Genomic DNA, 12,042 nt, shown 5'->3' on the forward strand with positions numbered 1-12,042 from the left:
AGTGCAGAGCGCAGACGTCGCACCTCCACAGCACAACCCCTCCAGCACAGCCTTTCAGGATGCCACAGGGGCGCGCTTCGTGAAGCGCCGCTTGGGTTGCACTCCCGTACGGACACGCTCTGAGTGCACTAAACCACCTGAAAACCTTGCAGCAAGGCAGAAAGAGGTAATTCACCAAAAAAAAGCCCCGGGCTCGCGGCCGGGATGCCCGCACTGCTGCTAGCAGCCAGCGGGACCGGCACCTCGCGTCCCGAAACGGCGGGGGGAGAGCGACGCTGCCCGCGACAGAGATCCGCGACTCCCATTTCTGCCTGAGCGCTGCCCTGCCTGTCAGAATTTGTGAACTTTTCTCCTTCTTTTTCTTCTTCTCACCCCCACCCCGTCCCCGGACAACTGGCAGCGCCGAAAGCCGGCGGCTGCCTCAGCAGCTCCGGGAGGCGGGCGGCACCCGAAGCACCGCAGCGGGACGGCGGCCCTGCCTCCTCCTCCTCCTCCCCCCCCTTCTTCCTCCTCCTCCTCCTCCTCCTCCTCCTCCTCGCCTGGCCTGGCCTGGCCTCGCCGGGGCCCCGCCGCCTCCCTGGCCCGTCCTCCGCCCCGTCGGAGCGCGGCCCTACCGTCTGCTGGCTGCTCGACATGGTGGCGGGCGGGCGGGCAGGCAGAGCCGGCCCGGCGGCAGCGCGCTATAAGGGCTCCCGCGACACGTAGCACGGCCCCGGGCCGGCCCCTCTCCCCCTCAGCCCTCCTCCGTCTCCTCCTCCTCCTCCTCCCGCAGCCACCTACGTGGCGGGGAGCGGAGGAGGAGCGGGCTCGGAAGGGCGCCGCGGCGCTACCTCACGGCCGCCCGCCTCCGGGCACGGCCGCGGTGGAACAGGGAGCGGCCCCACGGCCCTTGGCTACCCGATCCTGCTTTCAGGCGAGGGTCCCGCACACCATAGGGCTTCTCCCTGGCTTGTCACAGAGGCACAGTCAGGACAAAAAGGGCCCCGTCTCACTGAGGTCGCTGCTGCTGAAACAGGTGTGTGGCTCGGCTGCGCCTCGAGTGAAATTCAGCTTTCCTCACCGCCATCCCCGTGGTGGTGGTGACGGCAATGTGTGCATTCAGGGAGAGGCAGGCCCAAAGGGAAGGGACAGGGCGCCAAGTGACACAAGCCTGCAGCCAAAACATCGCCTCTGAAGAGTAACAGCACTACCGAAAAAAGAGCATCTCTGTGTTCAGGCTCCTGACCCTTGGGCCAGGTTGCTCTGCAGATGCCGAGAAGGTTGGAAAGAAACACACAGGAGTGCACCAGCACATAAAATCAACCAGAAACCCCTCCTGATAGCTTTTCAGGAAATACACAACAGACCCCTGGAACTTTGCACTGTTATAAAAGCCCAGATCTCAGGACTTTGCTGAACCGGGGGACAGACAACATCCCAGTGGAGTAAACCACGCAGCATCCTTGGGATGACCCACGAGGGAAGAAACACTCTCAGACAGTGTGTAATTTTGCCCATGGCTGGGCTTTTCTCACATAGCCTAAGAATGCACAGCCCCATCCAGCATTGCACTTGTCCTCTCACCACTCCCATTCCTCAATCCCTACCAATCCTCCAGGGCTGTGAGGACAGCTATGCAAACAGTCCTGTTTCTCCCCCAGGAGGAGATAACTCCTAATCCTGTCCAGTAGAACAAGCACTCTCTCTAGGTCCAACATGGGACATTTGGGCATGGGAGTTGTGGGCATCTCCTGGTACATTCCTCATGCAACCACCAGCAGCCATTCACATCCTTCACCATAAAAATACTGCTGGTTCATTTCTGCTCTTCTGTCCAGGAGAGTTTAAGATGCTGGTGCTGTAAAAGAAGCGCTTAGAGGGAAAAGGATAGTGGGCTTTTGCAAAGCTCCTGAAATAAGTGGGAGAAGGAAACATAAAACAGAAAATGGGAAACCCCAAGGGAAGGATAAAAGGAAAGACAATGGAATAAAGGGAATTCCTCAAATGAAGAAGGAACAGGGCCCAGTGTGGGGACAGAGGAGCAAGGATGACCTGCAGGTGAAAGAATGGGACTGGAAAGATGGAAGGAGGCAAGTAGCACCTGTTAAACCAACTCCTGAAGCCATGTAGCTAATACAGTGTGATCAAATTAACTAATCCACAGTGTAACTCAAGTTAAACCCACATTATGTGTTGGACCAACTTGACTAAATAATACGCAGCTCACATTTTAGCCTCTCTCATTTCATACCTTTTCTCAGACTGCATTTTTTTTTTTTATTGTCCAGCTGCAGATTAAGCTCCTGCCATAAAAACAATACAGCATGGTTGGAAGAACAAACAAGCATAAACATGTTATCCATTGGAAAAGCATGTCTTGGTACAAGGGCACTGTTAAAGGAACCCTCCCGCAACCATTACCCAGTCAGGAAACAGGCTCTGCCCCATCCTGTGGAGGACATCTGGAAAAGGAGGTGCTAAATGACAAAGCCTGGGAGTGCACAGTGAATGGAAGGTGTTGGTAAGCTTTCTCTCAAGCACGGTGGCATCCAGACATTGACTAAAGCTGCTTGGTCTGTTTAGCTGATGCTCAGAAGCAACTTTATGCCATGCCCAAACTAGGGAACCCACAGTCAGCATCTCATCTTTTATTTACATGTGGATTCAAGTAAATTTGTTAACATGAGAGCTTCAGAAGTGATCAAATCAATGTTGACCTGGCAGGCAAGTATGTAAAATCTTGGGGAAAACACAGGTGATTACAGATTAACCACAGTTGTCATTGCATTTGTGGCTCTGCTCTACAAGAACACAGCAGAACACATTATTATCTCTGGTGAGTTAATTACACACCTTAATTTCCTATTATTTTTCAGTGATTTGTTTAGTTGGATAAAAACATACAATATTCTCCTTCTAAACAGGATAGATTTTAAATTCACATCTTTACAAACACACACACACCCCACGTTAACTTTCTTTTGTGCAGCGTCAGTAAAGAAAAACAGTTAGAAGTGCCTGACAGACCACCACAAGTGGGAAAATACATCTAATGAAGAAAGAGGAACGATAAGAAGGGGCCTGTAAAAGAAAAGACAGAAAGAGAGACTTCTGTACTGACAGACCACTACAAAAACTTTCTGGCCTGTTCAGGGCTGAGGCTGGCAGGGATCTCTGGGTTCATCTGGTCCAATCCCTGCTCAAGCTGGGCCACCTTGAGCCACCTGTTCAGGACCACAGCTTCTCTGGGCAACCTGTGACAGTCCTCAGTCACTCACACAGTAAAAAAAAAAAAAAAGTTTTCTGTTGTTCAGATAAAACTTCCTGTGTTCCAGTTTGTGCTCGTTGCCTCTTGAGTGGGCACGACTGAAAAGTGCCTAAGTGCCTGGCTCCATCCTCTCTGTGCCCTCCTTTCAGGTGTTTATAGACATTGGTGAGATTCCCCCAAGAATACCCCATGATCCAGACTGTTAATGAATATGTCTCCAGGGGTACAGGACTGAAACCAGTACTGAACCCTGGGGTACACCACTAGCCACTGGCCACCTACTGGGCTTTGTGCCCCTGATTACTACCCTCCAGGCCCAGCCTGAAGTACAGCTAGATGTAGTACAGACATATTTTGAAGGAAAAATAAGTTCTATCTCATTAAAAATGAACAATTGAAAGATAAATGGAAAAGACAGAAAAATCATACTTCTACATAACAGAAAAAATAACACTAAGTGCGCTTAACACCTCCATGTCTCTCACAGATATCTATCAGTGAGACAGGAAACAAGTTAATGTTATCTGCATTTGTTGCATCATTCTTCATTTCATACTTTATCAAAGATATCTCCTTTCTAGGAATTAAATTGACTGCTCATAATTTGCCTGAGAATTTAGCAACTAAGAAATATTTTGCATTAAAAAGATATTTTTTCTTCCTCCATTTCCCCAGCATGATGCAGAAAATGGTGTGAACTCCTTTAAGATTAAACTTCAAATAATTAAAAGTATATGGCTATTGCCTCAAGATTTAATTTGTGTGAGCTTTTCAAAGAAATAATAGATTATATAGAATCAGAAATTAAGCAGGAAAAAAAAAATCTAGTTGCTTACCTCAAGAGACATTTGAATTAGTGACACTCAATTAATTTTCATTAAAGAACCTCTCAGGCTATTTAACGAGCTGTAGGAGCCCCAGCCTACCACAGTTGGTGAAAAAAGCAGCATCACAGCAAGGCAGATGGGTTTAAAAATCTCTCCAGACAGAAAAAAAGGACTCTTGAAGCAGCCTCCCTACTCGGTAAAAAACAGCTTTGTGAATGACTGGGCAACTTTCGGGCCCTATTATATACAGTACAGCATTAAAGAGAATATTTTTATTTGTGGGTGTTCTCATTCTGCTTACAGGATCCGAGACTTTTGTTTCTCTCCTTACTGGGAGGGACAGAAGCAAGTTATTCACTGGGTATCTGCCCTAGTGCACACAGAATGGGGATTATTCAGCACTCCCTTGGAAAGTATATAATACCCTGACACTCTGATCTCAGAGAAGCAATAAATCTCTAGACAAACAGCTCTCTGAAGAGCCCATTGTGCAACCTACTGTTCCACTAACAGGACCCACAGAGAGGAAAATCTATATATAACTCCACCAAACAAGCCCTGTGAGCAACTGCCTGCAAAGTGTTTGCTACAGATAGCTTCCCACTCAATCAAAAATACCATCCTAGCATAACCCAAGAAATTACCCAAAAGTGTCAATACTCACTCAAATGCCTGTGTGCCCAGCATGACCGCTGGTTTCCTCGACACCCACCTCATCATGCCTAGCATAACAGATTTAACAGCAACAAAGTATTTTGTCACTCAGCCCTTGCCCATCTGCAGGGTCACAGAGGTGGAAATTAAAACAGGTCACATCCTTGCTTGTAGGATGGTACCAACCTTAAAAGTACTGCAGCCTTCAGTCAAGTGTTGTGGAAGGAGAAGGGTGTTCCCTGTAAGTACACTCCCACATGGAAGATATCAAGGGGGGGTCACCACCCCTGATTTCGGATGACTATATAGCCTGACATCCTTGCACAACCTCCCTCACCTTGCTGATATCTAGCAGCAGAAGCTTTGCCCAAATTGACACTGCAGCCTCAGGAGAACGAGTGCAAAGATCAGTCGCAGCATTACTAGTGATGCCATTCGCTCAGCAGCTACCCCCTGCTCTGTGCTGTACGTTTGGGAAAGCAGAAGCCAAGGGTGGAGGAAGCAGGAAGGATGGCCAGGCTCAAACTTGTGGGCCACGGAAGCCGAGCTCTCCTGTGTATCAGGCTATATGAGCCCTATACGCAATCCTCAAACTACTCCACTATCACACTTTGTTTTCTGTTCCATTTGCTTTCATAACATTAGGAAACCTGCAGACAAAGACTTCAACTTCAGTGGCTTGCTTCAATTTGAGCAGCTTGCTCAGTTTCACAGGTGATGAAGGCAAAGTTGTATGCCCCATTTCATGGCTTCTCCAGGTTTGGTCAGACGACGACCAGCCTGAGGCAGAGCAGTGTAAGAACAGCCTTGGCAGTGTGGTTTGGGGTTCGCTGCTCGTCTGCAAACAGTGAGGGAGAGGTTGCACGGAAGACAAACATTATAAGGACAACTCTCAGGAGGGAGCCCACAGGGGAAATCAGTGCAGAAACACCTAAGAACAGCAGACCTGGGTTCACCAGCTTTTGATCCAAGAAAAAATACAGACAACAGAGCCTCAAGGGAGGCTGTCACCCCAGCTACTGGAGTGTCGCTCAGCCACTGGGATTCTAACAAATTATGCTCATCAAAATTTTCAAAATTCAACTTTCCATAAATTAATGCTCGTAATACCTTTGGCATCAGCCCCATGATCTGTCGTACCCACAAAGATACCAGTTCTGATACAGAACTGCCCCAACAAGCAGTTCCTGCTTATCTACCTCACCTTTCACGCATGATTTTTCATAAGCAATTTTTTTAAAATCCTGTGTATAACTCAAGACTGGATCTGCAGCCCTAAAATGTCGCTCATGAGACATTAAATCAGAAACTATCAAACGAAAGCACTGGCTGCTGGCATAAGCAATTAGTTCTTTTAATAAGAGCAGGAAATGTTTTTCCTCTTGTTCTATAATTCAAAAACATGATCATCCCCAGCTTTTGGGATAGAAACAAAAGATCCAGAAGTTATAACAAACCTGCCACAGAAACTTCCAGCCTCAGCAACACCCACTACTGTTGGGGATGGTTACAGATAGCCAGAAATCCTATGTTCAGAAGCATTTTGCCAGAGATTTCACAATGGGAGTAAGGAGCCCAAACCAGAAAGAAGTTTTGCACCAGCACAGGACTTTGCATCTTTAGAACACCATAAAACAGTCAAAAAAAAAAAAAAAAAAGGCAAAAATAAATAAAGCAAAAAGTCATGGCTCTCATTTTGAAGGAAGAAAGGAGAGAGTTGGAGAGGAAAAAAAGTTTATCATAGCAATTGATGTCTTCCTATTATCCAGACAGCAGATGTACATGTACTAAACTTTAGCTTAAGCTGTCAAACATCTTTGCCATGTGTGCAGCATCACCTCATGAGATAGCATGGAGTTGTCCAAGCAAAGGTGACTTGCACAGCAGGGGAGCCAGTGCTCATCACAGCCTGGGAGCCTGACACTCTAAAAAAGAAGGGGTATTTGTCAGCAAAATGACATCAGGAATAGCCAGCAATTTCTGTCCCACCAATTTTCCACAGTTGGTTGGGGCAGTTTGTAGATCCAATCATGGAAGAATTCAGCTAAGGCAAATCTTTGACACTGCAGTTTGTTCTGCTTGTAGAAGTGCACTGTTTTCCTTGCACTCACCTTGAATAATGATTTAGTAACAATCGACTTTACAAAACAAATTGACTTATCGAAGCAAAAGGTAAGGGTCTTTTATCATTTTTGTGATATGTCATATTGCAGTAAAGATATTTATTTATTGTGTGTAATTTTCTGCTATAGACCCATCGCCTTTGCCCTGTGTGATTTCTCGTCCCTATCACAGACTTTGCCCATATCCCTATGTAGTTGCCTTTACAATACTGGAATAAAGATATCAATTCCCAAAATGACACCAAAGGCTCATTTTCACAGACTCCTTTTCCATACGGACTGCTGTAATCTGGGCACCCACGTGAGGAGATTTAAATCCACAGATGTCTTCTTCCGAAAGCAGGTTAGCACAGAAAAAGGCGTAAGATAGCCAGCCTGATATCTTCATGGATAAAACTGTCAATAACGCAGTCACGACAGAAGGAAAGTCAGAGATTAAGGACAAGCCAAAGAAATGCAACCTTTGTAGGGCCAGGTAGTGTTACAGATGGACAAGCACGGGCAAGTAGCAAAGTCAACTCCTATCACAACATTTTGAGGTCTAAGTTCATCCTAATCCTCTTGCAGAGGAAGCAGCATTGCAAGATAGCAGCTCCGACCCGTCACTCCTCTCCTTCTCCAAACTCTACTTACGAAGACAAGTTCTACAGCTCCAAACACTTTTTCAAGCAGCCCAAGATAAATACACAGTGAGCAACCCCACAATCTTCACTGGCTTCATTGTTCACCCATTTTTGTTCATCTTCACTCTTGTGTGGGGACAGATGGTTTAGGATTTGCAACGTACCACTGGATTTTAACTTTTCATCATGCCTTTTCTCCATTACATTTTCTAGTGTAGTTTGCCACATGGGTTACCAGGCAGGTTCTCTAGCCAAGACAGACATACATTACCAGCAACTAAGATAAATGACCATGCCTATAGAAAAACATCTGAAGGAAAACTTTTAATGTATTCTTTTGTGAGACTTCAGGTTTGGTGAACTTGATCTCAAGTTTGTAATTTTTAGAGTTATTTAGAGAAGCCTTTTTTACCACTCTCCTAGAAAAGGCATTGTTAATAAGAGGAGATAAGCCTTGTTAAAGATTATTACGTTGTCATTATTTACTAGCTGTGAAATGTTTTGGGAGCTTTAACCAAGCGTTTCATTATTTATTTATTTTCTATATAAGCAGTGTCTTTGAAAATGCACATTGCATACAAGGAAATACTAGAAAAGAATGTCTCTTTATTTCTTAGGTATTTCTTTCCATTTCAAGTCACTAAGAAAACACCTAAGTCCACACTGCCAACTGTGCTCCAGGAATCCCTTGGCAAAGAAACAACAAGTGATATTTCATCCCATGAACCTCAAACATAAATTGAATTATTGGAACAAAGGGAAAATGGGCACACAGCAATGAGAACAAGCACATCTTCAGCAACCCAGCAGAGATGACCAAACAATCATGTTGTTCCTGGCAGCTCTCCCCTGGCAGAAAAGGCACACTGAATGCTTTGTTTTGTAGTGGCTGGGCCCAACAGAACTGATATTATACCAGGAAATTTCATAATAGGCTGCAGCTATGTCCGGAGCACACCGTTGCCCATTAGCTCACCATAGCAGTTCAGTGGTTCGCATCAGCACAATTCCCTAAAAAGTGTACTGGGTTGGTGGAAGGTCCTGTCCAGGATGGCACTACATTCAGCAAATACCTCCTCAAGGTATGCTCCAGTGATCCACTCTCCTGTGCTCACAGATAGCAAGGCACTAAGCGAAAATGATGAGGCATGTTCTGCTTGCTGAAGAGACCGAGAGACAAGGCTTCAGCAGAGCACCTTGCCTGGAGTCACACTGCTGAAACAGCCACTCGTTCCCTATTGTCAGTATAAAGTAGGTAGATGGAGAAAGAAGAGAGCTTTGTGTATTTGTTTGCTCTGCTTTGTTGCGATAACATGACCTCTGCTGCATCCTGAATCTTTCCACCTTGATTTCAGCAGGCTCCTGCGCAGACATTGGTTCAAGCTTCAGCCCTTCTCCATCCAAGGCAAAGGGAAGCAATGCAGAACAGTGGACACTTCCATTCTCCCCTGCACAAAGGTAGCTCAGCATTCATGAAGCACCTACACCCAAGTAACCACTCTACCACCGTGCTTCCCAGCCCTGAAGGAAAACTTTTACCTCAAGTCCTATGATGAAATCTGGTTTGAATGAGCAGATGCAACACCTTCAGGAAAAAAAAAAATAAAAAAATCAAGCAAACAAAAACAACAAAAATAGAAAAACAAAGAACCACAACCTAATACAGGGAAAAGGGACTTTAACTTACCTAGATTTACCACCTCTTCCCTGACTGACCAGGCACATGGGCTCAGGACAGTCATGTTACACTGGAAGTTCATTACCGATTTTCCATTACCAATTTTCTTTACTTCTTTTTTCTTTCTTTTTTTTTTTTTTTAACATTCACTACCAATTTTCCATGGAGAGGTTTCGCAAGCAGAAAGCACACACACTAGCCAGAGATGAAGAAAGGGGAAAGTAGAGATCTGCTGCAGGGGGACATGTGAGCATCCATCTCACCTGACTTCAGCCCCAGGAACACGGTGAAGGGGGAAAGGGGACACCTGCTGATATCAGCTCTTTGGGAGCTAGATAATCCCCAGAGAGCTTCTAGGCCGGGGAATCCACATCATAGCCTGCTCTGGCTCCAGAGGAAAGACTTGTCACTCTGTGCCACACCAAGGCCTCCAAGGACCGGAGTAGAGCCCTGTAATTCTGGGTTATGTGAAGAGAAATCTGAACCCCAAAGGCATTTTTGTGAAGCCAATCCTCACCAGGACTTTGCATATGCTTCATGCTTGAGAGAGCTGGAGGCACATGGCACCAGGCACTGGGTTTTATACAGCAGCACTGGATCATCAGAGCAGTGGCTCTGCAGGTAAATAGAGATGTTTCCAGGCACACAGAATATAGGCAGTAATGCTCTATATTATAAACAAATCTGTTATACACAAACCCATGCACAAGAAGTGATCTGTCACACCTGTCGAGAGTGTTCTCCAGCACCAGATGGGAGCCAATGCACAAAACCTCTGCAGAAAACAGCCCTCAACCACACCAGTAAATAAAAAAACCTCAATTGCATAATGATTAACCTTCCCAAGAGGGAAACAAAGGGAAATCACATTGCAAGACCTCATCTAGAAAACACAGTACAATTGTGATCATTCATGTTCTAAACAGCTGAGGTGAAACGAGAGCCTGTACATAGAAGAAATAAGTCAGGTGAGAAGGAGAGTCAGGGGGAGATTAAGAGAGACATCTTAACAGATCTGGCAAAGCCAAGACTGGAATGAGATGCAGGCACCGTCTCTAAAGATACCAAGCAGGTATACAAGTATATGTTGGAAGACAGAATTAGGACACAAAAGCCACATATATAGTTAGGCTGGAAATCAAGAGACAAGGAATTACAAATCTGTCTTTTGGCAGTTATACCAGGAAGCAACAGCCTAGGTATTTTTTGAAAATTATAGGTGGATAGGGTTGTGAAAGACGTGCTGTAAAAACGGTAGCTGTGGAGGACACGTGTCAGCCTATGATATTTCCTCCTCTGTGCTGTCAGGGGAGTCGTGGGGTGTCCCTGAGAACAGCACACTGTGCCCCTGACCTGAGCCACTACACATTTCTGTAAGGTGAGCAGTAGTGCTTCGCATGCATTAAATAAACCACACCTAATTAAAAGCAGTACAATAAAAGAGCACAGCTGACTGGTTGGAGAGGATTAAGAACCAGTCATTTATCTGTGCTTCGGCCAAAGGTATCTAGCATTAGAGGAGACATGGATTATAGATACGGCTGCTGGACTTTAAATTGCCAGAAAAATATCAGAACAATCGATTAAACTCTTGGTAAGCATGATGGAGCCAACACTCAGATGAGTAACAGCTTGCAGATACTGCCCAACACAAATCACAGTGCAAATAAACTGTACAGCAGAGATGAAACCTGTGGATGCAATATGACAAAGGCTAGAAAAGCCCTGTGATGCTCTCAGAAAGCATGGTGAGTGATGCCTACACCAAGGCAAAGAAACCATAGATACAGAACTTGTTGGAAAAGCAGACTTAGAGGGTAGTTCACTCTCTGACTGGAAACAGGTATCCAACAGAGCCCTACCAGGGTCAGATCGGAGTCTAGTACTGCTCAATCCCTTCCTCAGACACATGGGAAGCGCTTACTGCATTGGCAGCTGGCACTGCTTAACAGATGTGCTGAGGAGTCGATGAGAGTATCAAACGCCCTGGAGAAACTGTCAACAAGGTAGAAGATGCAATTCAAGAGGGCAGGGGGATGGAGAAGAGGACCTCTTAAAACGCCTTTCTGCCTTATTTTCCTATCATCATGTGCTTTGAAGCCATGCAACTGATTGTTTCAGAATATTCCCTCTGCCATTCACCTCTCATAAATTTATGCTAATAAACCAATTATTCATGAAAAAAAAATATCATGACTAAAAATACAGGTTAATGAAACTTCACAAACGTTAAATATGAAACTTTTTCATTTTTACAGGTATTTTTACATAGCCAAAGAGTGAGCAGTAAATTGCCTCCAATAGCAGGAAGGAATACATTATACAGAGGATACTGTTTTCTTTGAGAAACAACCACAGAACACTGATTGACAATACTTTTAAACACTGTTAGGACTAACCCAGTAGGAAATACTTTTGACACTTTCAAAGGTGGGAAAAAAAATCAGTTCAGCTCTTCCGGTTGGTTAAAGCCAAGCACAGGTTTTCCCTGGGTTAATGTCATTAAACCCTTTAAAACCTGGGCTGTTCCTTGCCATTTGGGCTTGATTGCTAGTGAATGGCCATCACACAGAGGGACTCACTCCTACCAAAAGGCACTGGAGGTATCAGTCCTCATCTGTCCTACCCCAGTGTAAGGCCTTTTCCCTCTTCATGCATGGATGTGACTGCCATGATCTGCTCAGACCCCCAGCATCATGCCAATTTCTCAACTGAGTCAGGAAGAATTTGCTTTCCTTCCATCAGGTTACTTTGAGAGAAGCTTGTCTTGTTTATTTAAAGCTATAGACTGAGAAAAAGTCAACAGGCATGTGGATCCAGCCAGTATGGACTACTGGCTTTCCAAAGGCTTTCAACAAGTTCCTTACTAAAGTCTGCCAGGGAAACTGAG

General features: G+C 45.4%; 1 protein-coding gene across 2 annotated transcripts in view; it reads right to left on the reverse strand.

Annotated features, from left to right (window-relative positions):
* The window catches only part of PAPSS2 (3'-phosphoadenosine 5'-phosphosulfate synthase 2), a 30,184-nt gene extending 29,412 nt beyond the window's left edge, over positions 1 to 772 (reverse strand). For both annotated transcript variants that reach the window (XM_072040272.1, XM_027460419.3), the window contains exon 1: positions 615 to 772. In XM_072040272.1, the coding sequence (XP_071896373.1) occupies positions 615 to 635 (21 nt within the window). In that variant the 5' untranslated portion in view covers positions 636 to 772. The remainder of the gene's footprint in view (positions 1 to 614) is intronic.
* Between the last annotated feature and the right edge of the window lie 11,270 nt (positions 773 to 12,042).

This window comes from Anas platyrhynchos, chromosome 6, assembly GCF_047663525.1.
Source record: "Anas platyrhynchos isolate ZD024472 breed Pekin duck chromosome 6, IASCAAS_PekinDuck_T2T, whole genome shotgun sequence".
Lineage (NCBI taxonomy): Eukaryota > Metazoa > Chordata > Aves > Anseriformes > Anatidae > Anas > Anas platyrhynchos.